Raw genomic sequence first — 23,798 nt, forward strand, 5'->3', positions numbered from 1 at the left:
TTTTGTGGAATAGAAAGGGGGGAAAGGTGGGGAAAAGATTGAGAAATCGGATGGTTGCTGTGTCTGTGTAGAAAGAGGTAGACATGGGAGACTTTTCATTTTGTTCTGTACTAAGAAAAATTCTTCTGCCTTGGGATCCTGTTGATGTGTGACCTTACCCCCAACCCTGTGCTCTCTGAAACATGTGCTGTATCCACTCAGGGTTGAATGGATTAAGGGCGGTGCAAGATGTGCTTTGTTAAACAGATGCTTGAAGGCAGCATGTTCGTTAAGAGTCATCACCACTCCTTAATCTCAAGTACCCAGGGACACAAACACTGCGGAAGGCCGCAGGGTCCTCTGCCTAGGAAAACCAGAGAACTTTGTTCACTTGTTTATCTGCTGACCTTCCCTCCACTATTGTCCTGTGACCCTGCCAAATCCCCCTCTGCGAGAAACACCCAAGAATGATCAATAAAAAAGAAAAATAAAAAAATAAATAAATAAATAAAAGATCCAAACCAGGAAAAAAAAAAAAAAGAAAAGAAAAACTAGAATACCTGGTCAAAATAAAGAAAATATCTGTTTAGTTTGAAGTCAGGTAGTGTGATGCCTCCAGCTTTGTTCTTTTGGCTTAGGATTGACTTGGCGATGCGGGCTCTTTTTTGGTTCCATATGAACTTTAAAGTAGTTTTTTCCAATTCTGTGAAGAAAGTCATTGGTAGCTTGATGGGGATGGCATTGAATCTGTAAATTACCTTGGGCAGTATGGCCATTTTCACGATATTGATTCTTCCTACCCATGAGCATGGAATGGTCTTCCATTTGTTTGTATCCTCTTTTATTTCATTGAGCAGTGGTTTGTAGTTCTCCTTGAAGAGGTCCTTCACATCCCTTGTAAGTTGGATTCCTAGGTATTTTATTCTCTTTGAAGCAATTGTCAATGGGAGTTCACTCATGATTTGGCTCTCGGTTTGTCTGTTATTGGTGTATAAGAATGCTTGTGATTTTTGTACATTGATTTTGTATCCTGAGACTTTGCTGAAGTTGCTTATCAGCTTAAGGAGATTTTGGGCTGAGACAATGGCGTTTTCTAGATATACAATCATGTCGTCTGCAAACAGGGACAATTTGACTTCCTCTTTTCCTAATTGAATACCCTTTATTTCCTTCTCCTGCCTAATTGCCCTGGCCAGAACTTCCAACACTATGTTGAATAGAGTGGTGAGAGAGGGCATCCCTGTCTTGTGCCAGTTTTCAAAGGGAATGCTTCTAGATTTTGCCCATTCAGTATGATATTGGCTGTGGGTTTGTCATAGTTAGCTCTTATTATTTTGAAATACGTCCCATCAATACCTAATTTCTTGAGAGCTTTTAGCATGAAGGGTTGTTGAATTTTGTCAAAGGCCTTTTCTGCATCTGTTGAGATACTCATGTGGTTTTTGTCTTTGGTTCTGTTTATATGCTGGATTACAGTAACCAAAACAGCATGGTACTGGTACCAAAACAGAGCTATAGATCAATGGAACAGAACAGAGCCCTCAGAAATAACGCCGCATACCTACAACTATCTGATCTTTGACAAACCTGAGAAAAACAAGCAATGGGGAAAGGATTCCCTATTTAATAAATGGTGCTGGGAAAACTGGCTAGCCATATGTAGAAAGCTGAAACTGGATCCCTTCCTTACACCTTATACAAAAATCAGTTCAAGATGGATTAAAGACTTAAACGTTCAACCTAAAACCATAAAAACCCTAGAAGAAAACCTAGGCATTACCATTCAGGACATAGGCATGGGCAAGGACTTCATGTCTAAAACACCAAAAGCAATGGCAACAAAAGCCAAAATTGACAAATGGGATCTAATTAAACTAAAGAGCTTCTGCACAGCAAAAGAAACTACCATCAGAGTGAACAGGCAACCTACAAAATGGGAGAAAATTTTCGCAACCTACTCATCTGACAAAGGGCTAATATCCAGAATCTACAATGAACTCAAACAAATTTACAAGAAAAAAACAACCCCATCAAGAAGTGGGCGAAGGATATGAACAGACACTTCTCAAAAGAAGACATTTATGCAGCCAAAAAACACATGAAAAAATGCTCACCATCACTGGCCATCAGAGAAATGCAAATCAAAACCACAATGAGATACCATCTCACACCAGTTAGAATGGCAATCATTAAAAAGTCAGGAAACAACAGGTGCTGGAGAGGATGTGGAGAAATAGGGACACTTTTACACTGTTGGTGGGACTGTAAACTAGTTCAACCATTGTGGAAGTCAGTGTGGCGATTCCTCAGGGATCTAGAACTAGAAATACCATTTGACCCAGCCATCCCATTACTGGGTATATACCCAAAGGACTATAAATCATGCTGCTATAAAGACACATGCACACATATGTTTATTGCAGCATTATTCACAAGAGCAAAGACTTGGAACCAACCCAAATGTCCAACAATGATAGACTGGATTAAGAAAATGTGGCACATATACACCATGGAATACTATGCAGCCATGAAAAATGATGAGTTCATGTCCTTTGTAGGGACATGGATGAAATTGGAAATCATCATTCTCAGTAAACTATCGCAAGAACAAAAAACCAAACACCGCATATTCTCACTCACAGGTGGGAATTGAACAATGAGAACACATGGACACAGGAAGGGGAACATCACACTCTGGGGACTGTTGTGGGGTGGGGGGAGGGGGGAGGGATGGCATTGGGAGATATACCTAATGCGAGATGACGAGTTAGTGGGTGCAGCACACGAGCATGGCACATGTATACATATGTAACTAACCTGCACATTGTGCACATGTACCCTAAAACTTAAAGTATAATAATAAGAGAAAAAAAAGAAAAAAGACCAAAAAAAAAAAAGAAAAGAAATTATCTGAGAGCTTCAAAGAGCTAACAGGTTAGTGAAGGATGACTGGCCTGAGATCCAGGAGAAGATAGAAATTCAGGAAAGTGAGCATTGCATTTGGGGCTACTTTTTCCTTGAGAGAATTAACCCTTTTTAAAGAGACCACCGAGAGGCAAAGTGATGCTTTTTATAGCTTCCCAGGGAGAAGGGCAACAGTTGGAGACTAGGGACTGCCAGGAGTAAGGATACCAGCAACTGCCCTGCTCTTTGGACTGGGACCCAGAAGAACATCAGACTAATAATAAAGATACAGTACGTTAATTCTCACAAAAGCTACATTCTATATTTGGGTCATCTGGAATTCCAGGAAAAAAAATGTAAATTTTTTGAAATTGATTCAAAATGATTGTGGATTTTGTGGATTGTTAGCATCCACAGGTACCAGGCGCTAGTTTCTACTTTCTGGAGGAAGGTAGCATCCTCCTAGGCCACAAATCATTCCCCAAAACTAATTATGAAATGCAACATGTGGCACACACACACACACATACACAAAACCAGGTACAACATCAAGAGAAGCCAGTAGAAATAATAAACAATAGAATTAAACAAGGACAGTCTAGGGATATAAGAATTATCAGACACAGACATTAAAATAAGTCAGCTTACTATGTTCAGGGGATAGAGGCAATATTAAAACTTCAACAGATAATTTCTGTATAAAATCTAAAATAAAAAATACATTAACAGAAATCAAGAACTCAAAATACAGGCTTAATAGCAGGATTAAACATAGCTGAAGACAAAACATGGAAACTGTATCATAGACCAGAAGAAAATATTCAGAATGAAGCAGATAGAAACAAAATAATGGAAAAAAAAAGAATAGAAATAGAAGCAGAGTTGATGCAGTGAGAAAGTCTAATGCAGTAAGAAAATTTAACTGAGGTCCCAGAAGTAGAAAGCAAAGAGAAAGGAGCAGAATAATGATTTGAAGAGATACTAGCTGAGGATATCCCCAAATTGTGAAAGGTGTTAATCCATAGATTTAAAAGCCTAATAAGCCATAAGTAAGGAACTTTAAAAAACCACATGTAAACATATGGTAAAATTGCAAATTACAAAAACAAGACAAAACTGTGTTTCAAGTTCTGAACAAGATGGCATAGACTCACTTTCCCTGTTCCTCTACTCTAAATAAAATGAAAGACCTTGGGCATTAATCAACAGGAAATGACAAAGAGCTCTGAAATCTAGAAAGAAGAAGGTAGACTGACTAAAAAGAATAACTATGTGATGAATTTCCTGAATTTTCTTTTTATATCTCTCATACCTCAGATTGGGAGCCAAAGAGGCTTACAACCTGGAACTACCAACAGGTATAGATAAACAAAACAAAACAAAATGAAACAAGAGCAAAAGCTTGCTTTCTCTTGCCAAAGGACCAGGAAACCCTAGAAGAAACCTAGTGGCAAGCCCCAACTCCTACTGTACATCCAGAGAACATGTAAGCCATTTGATATGTCAGTAGTATCATCATCATGAGCCATTTGATATGTCAGTAGTATTATCATCAAAACCCTAGGCTACTCAGCCCCTTCTACACAATTGGGGAACTGGTGGGTGGTCTGATGTTTCCACAGTGGCAACTGCAAGGCCTGAGGCTGAACAAACCCTGGCTCTACAAATAGGGCACCAGCAGGAAGTCATCTGTCTGCAGTGGCAACAGAAGCAAAGACCTGTTGTATTGGTCTGTTCTCATACTGCTATGAAGAAATACATGAGACTGGGTAATTTATAAAGAAAAGAGGCTTAATTGACTTACAGTCTGCATGGATGGGGAGTCCTCAAGTAACTTACATTCATGGCAGAAGGCACCTCTTCACAAGGTGGGAGGAGAGAGAATAAATGCAAACAGGGGAAATGGCAGATGCTTATAAAACCATCAGATCTTTTGAGACTCACTCACTATCATGAAAACAGAATGCAGGAAACCACCCCCATGACCTGATTACCTCCACCTGGTTCCACCCTTGACACATGGGGATTATGGGGATTACAATTCAAGGTGAGATTTGGGTGGGGACACAGAGCCAAACCATGTCATTCTGCTGCTGGCCCCTCCCAAATCTCATGTCCTCACATTTCAAAACACAATCATGTGTGTCCAACAGTTCTGTAATGTTTTAACTTATTCCAGCATTAACCCAAAAGTCCAAGTCCAAAGTCTCATGTGAGACAAGGCAAGTCCCTTCCATCTATCAGCCTGGAAAATCAAAAGCAAGTTAGTTACTTCCTTGATGCAATGGAGATACAGGTATTGGGTAAATACACCCATTCCAAATGGGAGAAATTGGCCAAAACAGAGGGGCTACAGGCCCCATGCAACTCTGAAATCCAATAGGGAAGTCATTAAAACTTAAAGTTCCAAAATAATCTCCTTTGACTCCATGTCTCATATCAAGGTCATGCTGATCCGAGAGGTAGACTCCCACGACCTTGGGCAGCTCTACTCCTGTGGTTTTGCAGGGTACAGCCCACCTCCCAGCTGCTTTCACATGCTGGTGTTGAGTTCCTCCAGCTTTGCCAGGAACACAGTGCCAACTGTTGGTGGATCTACCATTCTGGGGTCTGGTGGATGGTGGCCCTCTTCTCACAGCTCCACTAGGCAGTGCCCCAATGGGGACTTTGCGTGGAGGCTCCGACCCCACATTTCCCTTCCACACTGCCCTAGCAGAGGTTCTCCATGAGGCCTCTGCTACTGCAGCAAACTTCTGCCTGGACATCCAGGCCCTTCCATACCTCCTCTGAAATCTGGGCAGAGGTTCCCAAACCTCAGTTCTTGTCTTCTGTGCACCTACAGGCTCAACACTACATGGAAACTGCCAAGGCTTGGGGCTTACACCCTCTGAAACAATGCCCCGAGCTATACCTTGGCCCCTTTTAGCCGTGGCTGGAGCCAAAGCAGCTGGGATTCAGGGCACCATGTCCTGAGGCAGCACAGAGCAGGGAGACCCTGAGCCTGGCCAAGGAAAACATTTTTCCCTCCCATAGGAGTGGCTGCCATGAAAGTCTCTGACATGCGCAGAGATATTTTTTCCCATTGTCTTGGAGATTAACATTCAGCTTCTCACTACTTATGCAAATTTCTGCAGCGGGCTTGAATTTTTCCCCAGAAAATGAGTTTTTCCCTTCTATCACATTGTCAGTCTGCAAATTTTCTAAGTTTTTTATGTTCTGTTTCCTCTTGAATGCTTTGCTGCTTAAAAATTTCTTCTGCCAGACACCCTAAATCATCTCTCTCAAGTTCAGAGTTCCACAGACCTCTAATTCAGGGACAAAATGCTGCCAGCCTCTTTGCCAAAGCATAGCAAGATGGGAAATTTACTCCAGTTTCCAACAAGTTCCTCACCTCCACCTGAGACCATCTCAGCCTGGACTTCAGTGTCCATATCACTATCAACATTTTGGTCAAAGCCATTCAACAAGAGAATCTAGGAAGTTCCAAATTTTCCCACATCTTCCTATCTTCTGAGCCACCAGGTCTCTAGGAAGCTCCAAACATTCCCACATTTTCCTGTCTTCTTATGAGTCCTCCAAACTGTTCCAACCTCTGCCTGTTACCCAATTCCAAAGTTGCTTCCACATTTTTGGGTATCTTTACAGCAGCACCCCACTATCTCGGTATGAATTTACTGTATTAGGCTGCTCTAACACTGCTATGAAGAAATACCCAAGATGGGGTAATTTATAAAGAAAGGAGGTTTAATTGGCTCACAGTTCAACATGACTGGGGAGGCCTCAGGAAACTTACAATCATGGCAGAAGGAATCTCTTCACAGGGCAGCAGGAAACAGAATGAGTGGAAACAGGGGCAATGCCAGATGCTTTTAAAACCATCAGATCATGTGAAACTCATTCAGTATCACAAGAATAGCAGGGAGGAAACTGCCCCCATGATCTGATTACCTCCACCTAGTCCTGCCCTTGACACATGGGGTTTATAATTCAAGGTGAGATTTGGGTGGGGACACAGAGCCACACCATATCACCTGTGCCCCTGCCTCCCATGAAATGACATAAGAACACCAAGGGCCAGAGGCTTCTTGCCTCCCCCCTGCCCATGTTCACCCACTGATACCAGTTGCCCAGGAATGGACTTTAAGTCCCAGTGATTCCAACAGCAGATATTGAGTGGGAGTTCCAGCAGTACTAGAAAAGTGAAGCAGACCAGAATAGCATTGCAAGGGCTTTAAAAACCAAGCTGTCATTGAAACTAAAGCCCACAAAAGTAGGCCAGAACCTACATGCTCAACCTAAACGGGGCAACTGACTGCTAAAATAAATGATAGGATATCACTAAATAGGATTTTGAGTCTACTAACATATTAACCAGAATGCCCAGGATATTTAAAAATATCACTTATCATACCAAGAAATAGGAAAACCACAATTTGGATGAGAAAAGGACAATCAACAAAAACCAGTATCAAGAAGAATTGGATGTTGAAGTTATCAGGCAAGGATTTTAAAGCAGCTGTCATAAAAGTGGTTAAACAATCAATTACAAATATTCTTGAGATAAATATAAAATAGAAAAATCTTAGCTAAGAAATAGAGATTGTAAAAAAGAACCACCTGTAATCCCAGCACTCTGGGAGGCTGAGGCGGGCGGATCACGAGGTCAGGAGATCTGGACCATCCTGGCTAACACGGTGTAACCCTGTCTCTACTAAAAATACAAAAAATTAGCTGGGCGTGGTGGCGGGCGCCTGTAGTCCCAGCTACTTGGGAGGCTGAGACAGGAGAATGGTGTGAACCTGGGAGGCGGAGCTTGCAGTGAGCTGAGATTGCGCCACTGCACTCCAGCCTGGGTGACAGAGTGAGACTCCATCCCAAAAATAATAATAATAATAATTATAATCATACACCATGATTGAGTGAAATTTATTTCAGACATGTAAGGCTGGTTCAATATTTGAAAATCATTTAATATAATTCAACATATCAATAGGCTAAGGCAGAAAAGTCACATCATATTAATTGATGCAAAAATAAAATCATTGGACAGTACCCAATAGCCATTAATGATGAAAACTATCAGTACATTCAAAATAGAGGGGAACTTCCTTAACCTCATAAATGCATCTACAGAAATCCTACAGCTAACATTACACTTAATTGTGAAAAACTAAATGCTTTTCCTCTAAGTTTGAGTTCTAGACAAGGATGTTCACTCTAACCATTGCTATTCAACATATTTCTGGGAGTTCTTGCCATTATAGTAAGGCAATAAAAAGTAATAGAAGGCATACAGATTTGAAGGGGATAAATAAAACTATTTCTATTTGCAAATGACATGATTGTCTACAGAGATGATCCCAACAAACTCCTACAACTGAGTGAGTTCAATATAGATACATGATCGATACATAAAATCAATTGAATTTCTGTATACTGACAAAAGTGAAAGCCAGACTAGAAATATAATATAACTTACAATTGTTTCAAACAAAATAAAATCGTTATAAAACTAAAGAAAAATCATGTACCAGATCTTTACGATGAAAAGTACAAAATGCTGGTTAAAACATTTAGCATCTCCATAAATTGATGTGTATAAAGCATTCTTATCATAATTTCATCAAGGCTTTTTGTAGACATAGTCAAACTTACTCTATACTTTATATGAAAAGAGCCTAGAATAGCCAAAACAGTTTTGGAAGGAAAAAAAAAAAAGGAAGTAGGAGAAACCACTGTTCCTGATTTCAAAGGATAAGATATGACTACAGAAATCAGGACATGGTGGTGCTGGCAGATGGATAAATACATAGGTCAATGGAACAAAACATAATAGATATACATACCCGATATGTGAATTAATTTTTGACAAAGACACAAAAGTAATTCAATGGAGAAAGGATACTCTTCTGCATAAATGATACTGGATAAAGCGCATTTGTAGGGAAAAATTGACTCTTGACCTTAAACCTTGCGTCTTATGCAAAAATTAACTCAAAATGGGTCATTGACTTTAAAGTATAAAACTATAAAACTTTAAAAGATAACTAGGAAGAAAATTTTCAGGACCTAGGACTTGCTGAAGATGACATATCTTCATATCTCTTGTATATGCTACCAAAGTATGACTAATAAATAAAATTGATAAATAAGACCACATCAAAATTTAAAACTTCAGCTTTATGAAAAATCCTGTTAAGGGGGCAAAAAATGGCCGGGTGCGTGGCTCACACCTGTAATCCCAGCACTTTGGGAGCCTGATGCTGGTGGATCACTTGAGGTCAGGAGTTCAGGACCAGCCTGGCCAACATGGTGAAAGCCCATCTCTACCAAAAAATGCAAAAATTACCTGGGCATGATGGTGCACTCCTGTAGTCCCAAATACTCGGGGGCCCAAGGTGGGAGAATCGCTTCAACCTGGGAGGCGGAGGTTGTAGTGAGCCGAGATCTTGCTGCTGCACTCCAGTCTGAGTGACAGAATAAGACCTTGTCTCAAAAAAAAAAAAAAAAAAAAACAGAAAACAGAAAAAAAAAGACAAAAAAGAAAACTACAAAATGAATAAAAATATTTCCAAATTACATATCCAACAAAGCAGTAGTATAATGCAAATGAACTCTCAAAACATATTAAAAAAAAAGAAAAGCAATTCCAGCCTGACCAAAATGGTGAAACCCTATCTCTACTAAAAACACAAAAAATTAGCTGGATGTGGTGGTGGGCACCTGCAATCCCAGCTTCTCAGGAGGTTGAGGCAGGAGAATCCCTTGAACCCAGGAGGTAGACATTGCAGTGAGCTGAGGTCGCGCCATTGCACTCCAGCCTAGGCAACAAGAGTGAAACTCCATCTAAAAAAAAAACCAAACCAAACCAAACCAAACCAAACAAAACAAAATCCTATTAGAAAATAGACGAAGTAAGTATAGACATTTTACTGAAGAAGATTTATAGATGGCAGATAAGCACATCAGGGGGCATTCAATATCATTATCCATTAGAGAAATGGAATTAAAATTACAATGAGATATCACTGTAAAGATGTAAGAATGGGCAAAATTACGTATATATTGCAGATGTGAATGTAAAATTGCATAGTGACTCTGAAAATAGCTTGGTGGTTTCTTTTAAAACTAAAAATGGCCCTAACATGTAATGCAGTAATTGTACTCTTAGGTACTTATCCTAAAGAAATGAAACCTCATGTATACAAAAAAACCTATACAGAAATGTTTATAGCAACATTATTCATAATACTAAAAACAGAGAAACTAACCAAAGGTCCTTTAAGGGTTATTAATGAATGGTTAAACACACTATGGTACACCTATATCATGAATAATACTCAGCATTAAAAAGGAATAAACCATTTATATGCATAACAACGTGGACAAACCTCAAGGAAATTATTCTTAATATTAAAAGCAAATATCAAAAAGATATATACTTCAATATATAAGATATGACATAACTATATGTTATATAGCTATAGAGATGGAGAATAGAGTAGCAGTTGCTAGGGGTTAGATATAGAGGGAAGAATGGGTGGATGTGACTATAGAGTGATAGCATGAGAGTCTTTGGATGATAGTACAATTAATCATCTTGATTGTGGCAGTGGTTACATGTAGTCACACTACAATAAAATTGCATGGAACTATACACACACACACGAATGCATATAAACTGGGAAATCTTAATAAGCTCTACAGATTGTACCAATGTCAGTTTCTTAATTTTCATATCGTATTATAATTTTTCAAGATATCAACATTGAAAGAAGCTGGCTGAAATGTATATGGAACCCCTTTGCACATTTCTTTGCAACTTCTTGTGATTGTATAGTTATTTCAAAATTAAAATGTTTTAAAAATTTCTAAGTTTTTTTATTATATGCAAACAAAATAAGAAAGATTATTTCATCCTTATTATATATTATATGTAGTATATAAAATGTATTCATATAATTATGTTCTATTATTAAAAATGAGATTTAAAAAAATAAAAATCGTAATATTCCCTAGAAAAAGTCAGATGTTCTTTAAAGAAATATAGCTGATTTCTCAAAAAAAGGAAACAAAAGAAAATGGAGAGAATGTAATCTCAATATATAATTAGATACAATGAAAATATCTTCAAGCTTAAAAAGCAAATAAAGATATTTCTGTGCAAACTGAAACACAGAGAATTTGTCACCACTAAAATAAAAGGTTTTCCTTATGCTGCTGAAAATGATCCCAGATGGATGGTTGGAGATCAAGGAAAAAATAAGAGCAGTAAAAATGGCAAATACGTGGGCACATCTAAATGCATGCTAATGGTATAAGATAAAAATTAAAAATATTTTGCAGAGTTTAAAATATATATAGAGAGAGTTATAAGACACAACAACAAAAATATAAGCCATGCGTGATAACTGGAATCAAAGTATTCTAAAATCCTTATAAAATCTGAGATGGTGGTAAAGTAGTAATAAACACTTAATGTAGGTAAATGAAGTATTAGTCTATAATCTCTGGATAACCATTAAAAGAATATTAAAGAGTCTGTCTGACTTTAAGACTAATGAAAGAAAACAGAAAAAATTTCAGTCAAAAAAGATATGAGAAAAATGAACATAATCTTGGCAGAAGAAATAAGAAGATGATAGAAACAAGATTAGGATGAATTTTTTCCTCAAGGTACCAGAATTCATTGTATAGCTGTGGTCATGAAGATGTTGTAATGATGGCATAAGACTGACAAATAGATTAATGAAACAGGCTATAAAGTCTAAAAATAGGCCTGTGAATATATGGCCACTTGATTCATGACAAAGGCAGTCCTTGTAGCTAAAAGTTAATGCTTTTAAACGAATGAGTGTGGGATGATTAGAAATTCATATGAAGAAAAATTAAATAACACCTACCTCACCCCATAATAAATGTTGACTTTAGATGCTTTGCAGACCTACCTGTGCAAGGCAAAAACAGTGAAACTTTAGAAAATAACGTAGGATAATATTTGCATGAACATGAGATAGAGGATTTTAAAAAATAGGACCCAAAAGCACAAAGCATAAAATGAAGAATTAAGTTTGACTTCATTAAAATAAAGAACTTTTGTTTATCAAAAGAAACTATTAAGTGAATGAAAAGGCAATCCCCCCATACAGATCTTATATCCAAAATACACAAAGAACTTCAACAGACCATTATGAAAAAGAAAGGCATTAAGTAGAAAAATGGCAAATAAATTTAGACAGGTGCTTTCAAAAAAGAGGGTATCTGAAGGACCATTGAATATATGAAAAGTTGCTAAATTCCACTGGTAATCATGGATATGCAAATTAAAATCATAGGGATTCTTTTATACCACCAGAATAGTTAAAAAATTAAAATGACAACATGTTGGTGAAGATGTAGAGAAATGGGAATGCGGGTGGGAGACAATTGTTTACAATCACGTTTATAAAACTTTCTGAAATTATTTAATAAAGTTGAAGACAAACATGTTATTACTCATGAATCCCTCTGCTAGGGATAAGTCCAACAGAAATTTGTGCACATGTGCACACAAGACTGATCATAGCAGCCCTATTCACAATTACCAAGAAATGGAAATACTCAAATACCTTTAATAGTAGAGTGGATGAATAAATTGCGGTGTATTCATACAGTGAAAACTAAACAGCAATGAAAATGAATCAGACTAGAGCTATATGCAGTATATGCATATATCATGGGCAAATATGGAGTAATGAGTAAATCTCACAAACACAGGAATGAGCAAAACAAATAAGATTTAGGTAATAGATATTGTATGTGCCTGTTTATTTTAACATTGACAACAGGCAAAAGTGAACTGTGGTGCTTAGTGGTATGGTATCATAGAAAAATAGTTGGTCTTTGTCCCTAGTTCCTGACACGTAGAACCTAAAACCCTTGGAATTTTCTCATGATAAGGGTGAGAGGAGCTTCTTTTGTTCGAATGAGGTGACTTGTCAGGCCTCTAGATAGCCTCAGGTGGAGGGCTGCTTGCCAGACAGACCAAACCTTGATTAGAAGCTCAGAACTTTCAGTCCCACCCCAAAAGCTCCTAAGATGGGAGAGAGGCTGGAGATTGAGCCAATCACCAATGGCCAATGATTTAATCAATCATGACTGTGTAATGAAACCTCCATTAAAAAATAAAAAAATTAAAAAAAACCTAAATGATGGGATTCAGAGAGCTTCTTAGTTGGGGATCACATTTCACATGCTGTGAGGGTGGTGCACCCCGACCCCACAGGGACAGAAGCTCCTGCACTCGGGATCCTTCCAGACTTCACCCTATGTATCTCTTTATCTGGCTGTTCACTTGTATCCTTTATAATAAACCTGTAATAGAAAGTAAAGTGTTTTCTGGAGTACTGTGAGCTATTCTAGCAAATTGTCAAACCTGAGGAGATCATAGGGACTGCTTACTTATAGCCAATTGGTCAGAAATATGGGTGGCCTAGGACTTTTCAGTGGCATCTGAATCTTGTGAGACTGAGTCTTTAATTTGCAGGATTTGATGCCAACACATACACAGTATCAGAACTGAACTGTTGGACATATGATTGGTATCCAGAAAACCAGATAATTAGTTTTTGATGCTGGATGCAAAGCAAAAAACGTGACCACCGTAACTGGAGAGTGATGAATTTTAGACTAAAATGGTCCTTGTGAATGAGGAAGGGCATGCTATTTCCAGCTTAGCAGCTCTAAAGATTTGATCATGCAATTGCCTGGGGCTGAATATTCTCTTGGGGGATGACTTGCAAGACAATGTGACAAGTTGTTTCCTTATCTTGAGAAATATAACATTGAGAGAGACCAAACAGGCAACCCCTCTTCTCTAAACATTTTTTTTCTTATAGGAAACAAAATAGGAAGACACATTGCTATGAAATCTAGTTCATATACCCCACATGATATGTTTTATGCAGTTTTTCTACTCCTTACCACAAACTGATAAGGGAGATATTGTCCTACCAACTTTAGGGATGATAAAATGGAGGCTCAGAGAACTAAATGAGTAGCTTAAACTCATATGGACAGTAAGGGATAGAGCCAGGCTATAAATCCAGGTCAAACACCAAAATCTGTACCTTCCTATTAAACCACATTGTCACCCCAAATTCTCTTTTAAGGTGCATGGAATCAAACTTAGGTCTGTGTATGTACTAGTGTTCAGCTCTGATGGTACAGTGTATCCATCACCAGTTTCTCGTTATTCTGTCATTCTGAGCACCTCATTTTAGGTACACATTTTTTATAAATGATAAAAGGCTAAAATAAAGTAATTTTTATTGAACTGAAAGACATTTTCTTTTTTATGGGAACTTCTATATACATCTGCTACTTGCGTCACAAATTTATTTAATGTATTTGAGTTTTTTGAACTGCTTTGCTCTTTCCACTGTCACCTATATTGTACTCCTACAGAGGTATTTTCAAGTAAGACTGTGTGAAGTCCTACCTAACACTAAATCAGTTGCTTCCATAGACTATTAGTTGAGGAGTGTAATCCTTAACTGAAAGTATTTCCATAGGATATGCTAATTTCTCACTGGAAACCTTGGTGTTTGCCTGGAAATTTAACTACAAGCTTGTGCTTTTATATGAAGACTGTTTAAAACTGCATACTAAATGTTCAGTTATTAACCTGAGAAGACATCTCTGTATTAGTAGGCATCAGACAAAATATTGCATCATTTGTCATAATTGGATAGTTCTGCTGGTTAGATTTATTACTTGCCTGTATTATTGAAAGTAGAGAGAATTCAGTGTCTATGATTCAGCTTTACAATATAGAATGTTTAGTTTTTAGTTGTGGTATTTTCATCATTCCTAATCTTCATTATTCAAGCAATTTATTCTTTTATTTTTCCTACCTTTATCTCTGGATTTTATTCCATAGTATACAACAAGGCTAATTATGCTTTTAAAATTTATGACAAATGGATATGATAAACCTAATTTTACATTAAATCATGTTTAAGAAAGCCAAGAGTCTTTCAAATCAGGAATGCAAAAGATCTTACTCCTGAGGCCTATAGAGCTGTGGATGTGTGGCTATGACTGTGTGCATTGGTGGGTTGTTGGTGAGGGTCACATGTGATCTGGAATAAGCAAGGAGTTCAGAAACAACTTTTAACAAGCACCGTTGCAAAAGTGCATGTATGTTGTCTGGATTATGCATCTTGTATGCAATTCTTAAATGTATAGTGAATTATTAAATCTATGTAAAATACCTGATACTTGTGCCTATCAGACTCAATAAATGACTGATATTTTATTTTATTTATTTTTTGAAACAGAGTATCTCTCTGTTGCCCCGGGCTGGAGTGAAGAGGCAGGATCTTGGCTCACTGCAACCTTTGCTTCCTGGGTTCAAGTGATCTTCCTGCCTCAGCTTCCCACATAGCTGGGGTTACAGATGCACACCACCATGGCCAGCTAATTTTGTATTTTTAGTAGACAGGGTTTCACCATGTTGGTCAGGCTGGTGTTGAACTCCTGAACTCAAGTGATCTGCCTATCTTGGCCTCCAATAGTGCTCAATAAAAGACTGATATTTTAAATCATTACTATTCACATTGCTTTCCTGCCTTCCATTGAAATCACAGTTTTGACTGGGAATAAGATAAGTAGATTTAGGGCAGGTGTGGATCTGAGGTGGAGGAAGGTTGAACCACTAGGGAACAGTCTGAGATCTCTGAATGTCAGGGAAGACTCTGACAGAAAGAGATCAGAGAGATGTCTGTCCTGTTCTCACTGTGCATGGAAACCTAGATACTGCATTAGAACCTGTTTCTTACCAAAGCCAAAACTTGTAACAGAGCTTAGGGGTGTAATGAGGCAGAAAAAACATGCTTACCATTCTACTGCCATTCAAAAAAAATAGAATGAGAGAAAAAGCATGCATGGGCTATGAGTGTGGGTGGAAACCAAGTAGAATTTCATCCACTGGGAATGGGGACATCAATTTTAAATGGGGGCGATTTGAGAATAAAATACATTTTTGGAGGCAACCAAACATCAAGTGGATAATTTCTCATGTATTCATTGTCAATTCCACGCTCATTACCTGCCTATTTATGAAATATTGTTGGGTAGTGGTGGTGGGGGTGAATGTTTGGAAGGCCGTGATCTCAAATGCAAATTTTTAATAGAGACCTGATAAAAACAGAAAATTGAAACAGATGCAGATTTAGAGTAAATAAATTCAGTCATCAGATTTTAATGCTAGTTGTGAACTAAATAACATTCTACAGCTGATAACATGCCATATGCTATTAATATTTGAGATAATTTATGGGTGCTGAATAAAAAACATATCTGATTGGTACCACCTCCATCCTTAATAGAGTACAATGCCCTGCATATGTATTGATTTAACAAAAAAGGCCATGTAGTAAAAACTTCCTGGGAATTTGGAAATGGTTTTAACTTTGTTTCCTAATAACTTTCTCCTAAGGTTAAAAAGGATACAAGCATTACTTTCCTGTTAGGGAAATGAAGCAAAAAGTAAGTTAGTCCCAAGTCACAAATTTTTAGGCAGAGTGCCATGCTGGCTGTGTGCTGTGGTACCCAGAGCCAGGGTTTTTAACCTGAAGTTATTGAAACCTTAGAGGCTCAGTACACGAATGGGTAAACACCAGGAATATTGTGTACAAATCGAAGTTTCTGTGCGCCCAAGTGCTCTTTTGTTTTATAATCAAGGGATCTTACAGGTTCTATCAAATGAAATGGATCTTTTACTAATAATTTCTACTGTTGCTTAATGACTCATTCCAGTTTTAATAATAAGTGAGTCTATGATGAGTTACCAACTTACTTATGGCTTTGCTTTATCTAATGAAAATTAACATTAAAATGCATTTTGAGACGATCATCGTTACTAGTTAGTATTCATTTTCCAGCTCAGTCATGCTAATTTTCTAAATAGCAGTACAAGGTTATCTGTTACTGGTTATTAGACCCTTAAATTCCAGTAGCCCTTACATGTTGCATAATATACATTTTCACTCAATAATTACATAATGATTTATGTTCTCTAAGTTGCTTTTCAAAATTTGTAAAAAGGAATTTTGTCTTTGTATGCATTTCTTTCCTTTTTCTTCTTTTACTTTAAGTTCTGGGGTACATGTACAGAACGTGCAGGTTTGTTACATAGGTATACATGTGCCATGGTGATTTGCTGTACCTATCAACCCATCATGTAGGTTTTAAGTCCCGCATAGCATACATTAGGTATTTGTCCTAATGCTCTCCCTCCCCTTACCCCCAGTGTGTGATGTGAGGTCCCAGTGTGTGGTGTTCCCCTCCCTGTGTCCATGTGTTCTCATTGTTCAACTCCCACTTATGAGTGAGAACATGTGGTATTTGCTTTTCTGTTCCTGTGTTAGTTTGCTGACAATTATGACTTCCAGCTTCATACATGTCACTGCAAAGGACATGAACTCATACTTTTTTATGGCTGCATAGTATTCCATGGTATGTGCCATATTTTCTTTATCTAGTCTATCACTGATGGGCATTTGCATTGGTTCCGAGTCTTTGCTATCGTAAATAGTGCTGTAATTGTATGCATTTATAATTTTAAAATAAAAGTATTTGTTCCAGCAACAAAATTATAATTAACAATAAAGGAAACAGGTATTAGTGCAGGGAGTTGTCTCACTATGTAGTATACTCATGAAGTTAAAGATTCTAGTTGATAAAAAACAATATTAAGAGAACATTGAGGCCGGGCGCAGTGGCTCATGCCTGTAATCCCAGCACTCTGGGAGGCCGAGGTAGGCAGATCACAAGGTCAGGATTTCAAGACCAGCCTGACCAACATGGTGAAACCCCATCTCCACTAAAAATACAAAAAATAATTAGCTGGGCATGGTGGCATGTGCCTGTAATCCCAGCTACTCAGGAGGCTGAGGCAGGAGAATCACTTGAACCCAGGAAGCAGAGGTTTGCAGTGAGCTGAGATAGCTCCATTGCACTCCAGCCTGGGTGACAGAGCGAGACTCCATCTCAAAAAAAAAAAAAAGAGAATATTGATTCATTTTATTATCAGAAAATATAAGCCCAATAAAATATGTATTATTCATATATAATATTACAAGTATATATTGATAAATATTGTAATCATAGTAATAATAAACATAAATATGTAATATAAATATATAAATATATGATATATAAATGTAGAAAAACAATAGTAAAAATAAAAATATTGGCTAAGACTTTTTGGGAGTATATCACTAAGAGTTAAGTCAGGAAAATGGAAACCACTCTATGTAGCTGTGCTAAATAGTGTTTATTAAAAATGGGTTTATGATAGAGAGTTAGAAGGTTGGGCCACAGAGGACATGGAAATGCTGCTGAAGTTTGAGGGGGTATCACCAAAAGTCAGAGGGGCTGACCCTGAATATACCAGCCTGCAGCAGGGAAGCATGTGGTTCTCAGATGCTTGCCTGGAAGCTGCGGCAATTCTTCGGTGTCTTTGTGGAACCCTCATAGCTATCTCAGTCAGCAGTGGAGGTTTCCACAAGCTTGCTAGGAAGCTGCTGTGAATCTCTCATCTGTTCTCACATCTGCCTGCATTCAACTCCGAAGATTAATATTTTTGTGCTTCACTCTGCTTTCTGAATCTCCTACACATTTCTTTCACTGGGAAACTCTAACTCAGATCATATGGAGATTCTGAGAATTCATTCCCAGCCTTAGAAAGGGTGTTAGTCCATCACAGAAGGCTACATATAGCTCAAGCACTTAATGAGTGCTTTGCAGTCATTATTTTATTTAATCTCCATGGCAACCGTATGATGTAGCTACTATTGTTTTTCACATCTAATAGATGGAATATGAATGTTAAAGTAGGAGATGAAGGATTCAAATAGTGGCTATTAGGCTGGGCATGGTGGCTCACGCCTATAATCACAGCACTTTGGTAGGCCAAGGCAGGTGGATAACTTGAGGTCAGAAGTTTGAGACCAGCCTGGCCAACATGGAAAACCCTATCTCTACCAAAAAATACAAAAATTAGTCGTGTGTGGTGGTGCACACCTGTAGTCCCAGGTACTCAGGAGGCTGAGGTGGAAGAATTGCTTGAACCCAGGAGGCAGAAGTTGCAGTGAGCTGAGACTGTGCCACTGCACTCTATCCTCAGCCTGGGTGACAGAGTGAGACTCCCTATCAAAAAAAAGAAGAAAAGAAAAATAGTGGCTATCAGATTTCAAAGACTGAGTGTCTAATCACTAGTTTCCTGTATCTTCAACTGCATGTTGTTTATATTAATTTTATTGATATAAGTATGAACTAAATCTCCTGTTGGTGACAGCTGCTAATATATTTTGTTTGCGACTTGTATGTCCCAGTTTAACTAGCCTGTGAGTGCACAGAGTATCATATTAAAATTAACACCTACATTTTATCAATCCCTGAGTACTTAGTCTAAAATGTCCACAAACATTTTGTTTCAGGGCAGGAGTGCTCTTATCACTTCGTTGTTCTATTAATTTATATACACCCACAGCCTGAAAAATTCCTTTTCTCCCAGGGAATCTCACGTCACAACCCTTGCACTGATGGTAAGAATTGAAGGTGAGGCTCTTCTGTCTCCCTGGAAGTGCCGTTTCCTACTGGTGTTCAGCTTATGTACCTGAAACTGACTTGATGTTCTAGAATACTTTTTTCCTATGGTGAATGATTCCTGTAAAACTTTCTGCAATTGATTTCTACTCCAAATTAACATACTAGCTGTGCAACTTGATTCTCACCTTTCCAAATCTATCAGTCCCTCAGGTCTACCTCTGCAGCTCTAATTTCTAGTGGTGGAAAGAAATCAATCTTTTTATTGCCATGATTGGCAAATCTAAGGATTTAAATTTTCATGTCTGGGAAAGGGGTTTCTGTCAAGTTCAAGTCCTCAGAATCATTCAAGTCCAGCAGATACATGGATTAAGTGAGAAGCAGGGTAATTACTCTTGCAAATACAATCATTTAAAGCTAGACTCTTGTCCAACCAAGACACCCAACATACCCTATTGCAAACATCGACTATGATCATTTCGCTCACAACTGAACTTGTCCTGTGTCTTTAATCTCATATATTCATTAATACAATACAAATGTATCCAAAATAGTTAATAGACTGATACTATTTTTAAAACTTAATAGTAATTACTTGGTTTATTATGACTAAATAATCCATCTTCTAAAGAAAAATGTAGGAATACTTCAGTTTATTAAAAAAGAAATCTAGAAACTTTCCATCTACTCTGAAAGGTAAATTCAAAAACAAAACAAAAACCATGAGATTTTCAGAGGTGTCAGGATAGAAATGGCTGTGGCTTTAAAGTTCCATTTCCTGACTTAATTTTGCTTTATCTGAGTGTCCAGACATTCTGTGACAATAGCAATCCAGTTGTACCTTCTATTTATTTTTCTTTTTATTTTCTGGAACCCTTTATAATGTAAAATTAGTTCAAATAAAGCATAATACATAATAGAGGTAAAATCCAAAATGTTTTAGATTGCATTCCACAGATGTATAATTATGATTTAACTGAACTCTGCATTACTTTACAATTACCTTCACAACAGTAGCAGATGGCCTTTTTTAATTTATAACTATAATTGAAATATTAAATAGCACAAATGAATAATACCTGTGACAACTGATTGTTTGCTTACTTGTTTTTCAGAATATAAAAAGTATTACACTTGTCTAATAAATATCTTGCATCATAATGTATTTATGGTAAAAATCCTTTGATCTTTTTACTTCTAACTCTCTGTTCCATCAATGCATTTTTAAATATGCAGAAATATTTAATCCATGACTCTATGATCAACTTGGGATCTTGTTATCTGCAAAATCCATTTAGCCTCTGCCCAGGTAAAGCCATGTTTTCCTAGACTTAAAAATGTAAATAAATATCCCTTAGATAATCTGGACAGCAGTTTCTTATATAGCATGTCTGAGCACTATATTTTGCTGGGCTATAAAAGGTTTAATTGTTGTTTATTGGTACAATAAGGGATTCTAGTTACTAATATCTACCTGTAGTCAATAAAGCAAACATTGATTGGTTGATCGATTCATTGATTCATTCATTCAATAGGTATTGATTCAGCACCAGCTATGAGCTAGGCAGAGTTCTAGGCCCTACAGAGAAAACTGATATCAAACTAAGAAAGTCTTTTTCCAAGTGCTACAGTAGGGGTGGGGGAGGAGAGAGATAACAAACTGGTGAGCAAATATTAAACAAAATGATTCTAGAGAGTGCTAAATACTGTGAGGAAGATAAAATGATAAAATAATAAAGACTTCTGAAGATTGGTTAGGGTAACCTCTTGTAGAAGTATCACTGGGGACCGAAGGATGACAAACCAGCCATCTGACCATGAGAGAACATCATTCAAGGCAAAGGAAACAGACCACCACCAACAAAAAAAGATGCACTGGGGAATTTCCAGTAACACTTTTGTTAGCTCTCTTAATATCTGATTTTTTGAGCACTAGAACACTGCCTCTCACAGAATCCTAGCTTAAAACAGCAATGAACAGACTAGAATTCTAGGCTAAAACCAACAAGATGAAATGTGACTGATATGAATATAAATGGTGCACATAAGTTCACAAACCCAATTACACAGCACAAAATGATATCCACGTGGCTTGACAGCTGTTCATATTCGAAAAATCTAGGGATTCTAATGGACTACATATTGGAGATTGCTCTTTGCTGTTCCTGACTGGAAAAAAAAATGTAGATATTACCCTTGGGCAGATTTCAGCCCAATTTAAAGTATCATTAGAGCTGTCCAAAATGGAACAGCCTGCTTTGCACATAGAGAACTCACATTGCTCAACTCAAAAAAGAGCAGAAGGAAGGAAGAAGGAAGGACACGTAACAGGGATTTTTACAAAAACAGAATTCTGTATTTCTTGGAGACTACTTTAAGACAGTTTTTGGTTTCTGTAAGTCTGTGACTTATTACTTGTTCCTTTAATTCCAATAAAATTTTCTTCATTTTTGTTATTTTTAAAACATTAAGAAGAAAAAAATGATATTGATATAAGGTAGATGGTGAAGTTTAGCAAAAGTTTAGTTTATAATGATATCTCTCAAAATAGCAAACTGAAGTTTAAAATTCTTAAGCTATAATTTTAAAGGAATTTAGATTAAACTTTTAATATGTTGTTGGCTAAGTATAATACAAAATAAAAACTAAATAAATCTTGGTTTTGCCACATATTAGCTGTGTAATATAGACAATTTACTTCTCTGTTATTGTTTCCTCAGAATGAGGGCAGTAACTTGTAGCCGTCTGAAAAGATTGTTATAAGCATGGAGTTAGTTGCTGTATATAAAGCAGTTAGACCAGTGCCTGACAATATTACATGCTAAGTAAGTGCTTGCTATTACTGTTGCTGTTATTATTAATTATAATTGTGTGCTCTATTCTGCCTTCAGGAATTAATGACCAAGTTAATAACTGAGACACCTGACCAGCCAATCCCATTTCTCATTGACCATCTTCAGTCTAAACAAGGGAACCGTGGACAACTTCAAAGAACTTTGTCTGGATCTGCAGCTCTATGGGCAGAAAGTGAAAAATCAGGTAAATGAAGAATGTCTATGCAGTTAATTTGGGATTCATTTAATGTCAAAATTTCAAAACTCTTTTTGATAGTAATAAGATAAATCTAGATAGATAGTTACCAAAGGTTTCATGTGTTCATCTCTGACCTTACCTAGATGCTAAAATTTGTCATAAATTATTAAATTTGAATATATTGTAATGTATTATGTCTCAAAATACAAGAATCAGCATTTTGCATTTTAATACAGATAAGATTCAGATTTGCATCAAAAGATTTTATCCTGTATAAATTCAGACTAGTTATCCTAAACTTATTTTTTAATGAATAATTTGAATTAAATGCTTATAGCTTATCTATATAGAAAGACAATAGTAGAGTTCTACAGGATTACTTTTCTTGTTGCCCAAACTGTTGATTGTTCTTTATTTCTCCATGCCCCAATTTTATCCTGTGTAGTAAACCTTAGGAAGATTCACTGACTCTTTACATCAGGGAACTAGTTTTTCGAGTGTATCATAGCCTCCTCTCCCCAGTAAACACTAGTGAAAGAATTAGGTAGACTTGACCTCAATCTTTGCTCATAAAATGTGTTTACACATTGGTCTGTTAGTTTGACATTTAATTTCAAATCCAAATCCCCTCATGCCCATTGCTTGGGTAACCAACTTCTTGTCTGATTCCCATAGAAATCCAACTGTACTCCAAATGACTTTCCTTGGATGGCATTATCACTTCTCTCCACCTCTTCATGCTTTATGGGATCCCCTGAAAGGATTTTGGTCTTCTTTGGCTGTATCTCATATGAATGCCTTCTTGATACCAGGTCCCAAAGCTACACTAAAGTGTGTAGAGAGTAGGGTGTCCTCTGAAGAATGTAGACATCTATGATGTCATTTATCCACACAAAAGTTATTTGCATCATATAGGAAGTTAGAATATGAACTTTTGGCACAAAAAGAAGAAACTCTTACTTTTCTTACTTTTTCTTGGCCTTAACTTTCTTGGGTTTAGATTCTAAGTAGAATGGGTAGGTAGGCAGGGGCTTTGGTTTGTAGGTACTAAGATGGTACCCACCACATAAACGCAGATCAGTTGAGCATCTGTGAATTTACTGTAGCTCATGTGAGTCCATATTTTATAAATCAGTATCTGGAGAGAAAGGAGTATATTAAACTCTGCATTTTTTTTTTTTTTTTGAGATGGAGTCTTGCTCTGTCACCCAGGCTGGAGTGCAGTGGCCTGATCTCTGCTCACTGCAAGCTGCGCTTCCCGGGTTCACGCCATTCTCCTGCTTCAGCCT

At 37.3% G+C, this 23,798-nt stretch overlaps 1 protein-coding gene across 5 annotated transcripts in view; it reads left to right on the forward strand.

Annotated features, from left to right (window-relative positions):
* The window catches only part of C7H8orf34 (chromosome 7 C8orf34 homolog), a 485,474-nt gene that overhangs the window by 84,767 nt on the left and 376,909 nt on the right, over nucleotides 1–23,798 (forward strand). For all 5 annotated transcript variants that reach the window (XM_034966203.4, XM_034966201.4, XM_034966200.4 and 2 more), the window contains exon 2: nucleotides 22,368–22,515. In XM_034966203.4, the coding sequence (XP_034822094.3) occupies nucleotides 22,368–22,515 (148 nt within the window). The remainder of the gene's footprint in view (nucleotides 1–22,367; nucleotides 22,516–23,798) is intronic.

Source organism: Pan paniscus, chromosome 7, assembly GCF_029289425.2.
Source record: "Pan paniscus chromosome 7, NHGRI_mPanPan1-v2.0_pri, whole genome shotgun sequence".
NCBI lineage: Eukaryota > Metazoa > Chordata > Mammalia > Primates > Hominidae > Pan > Pan paniscus.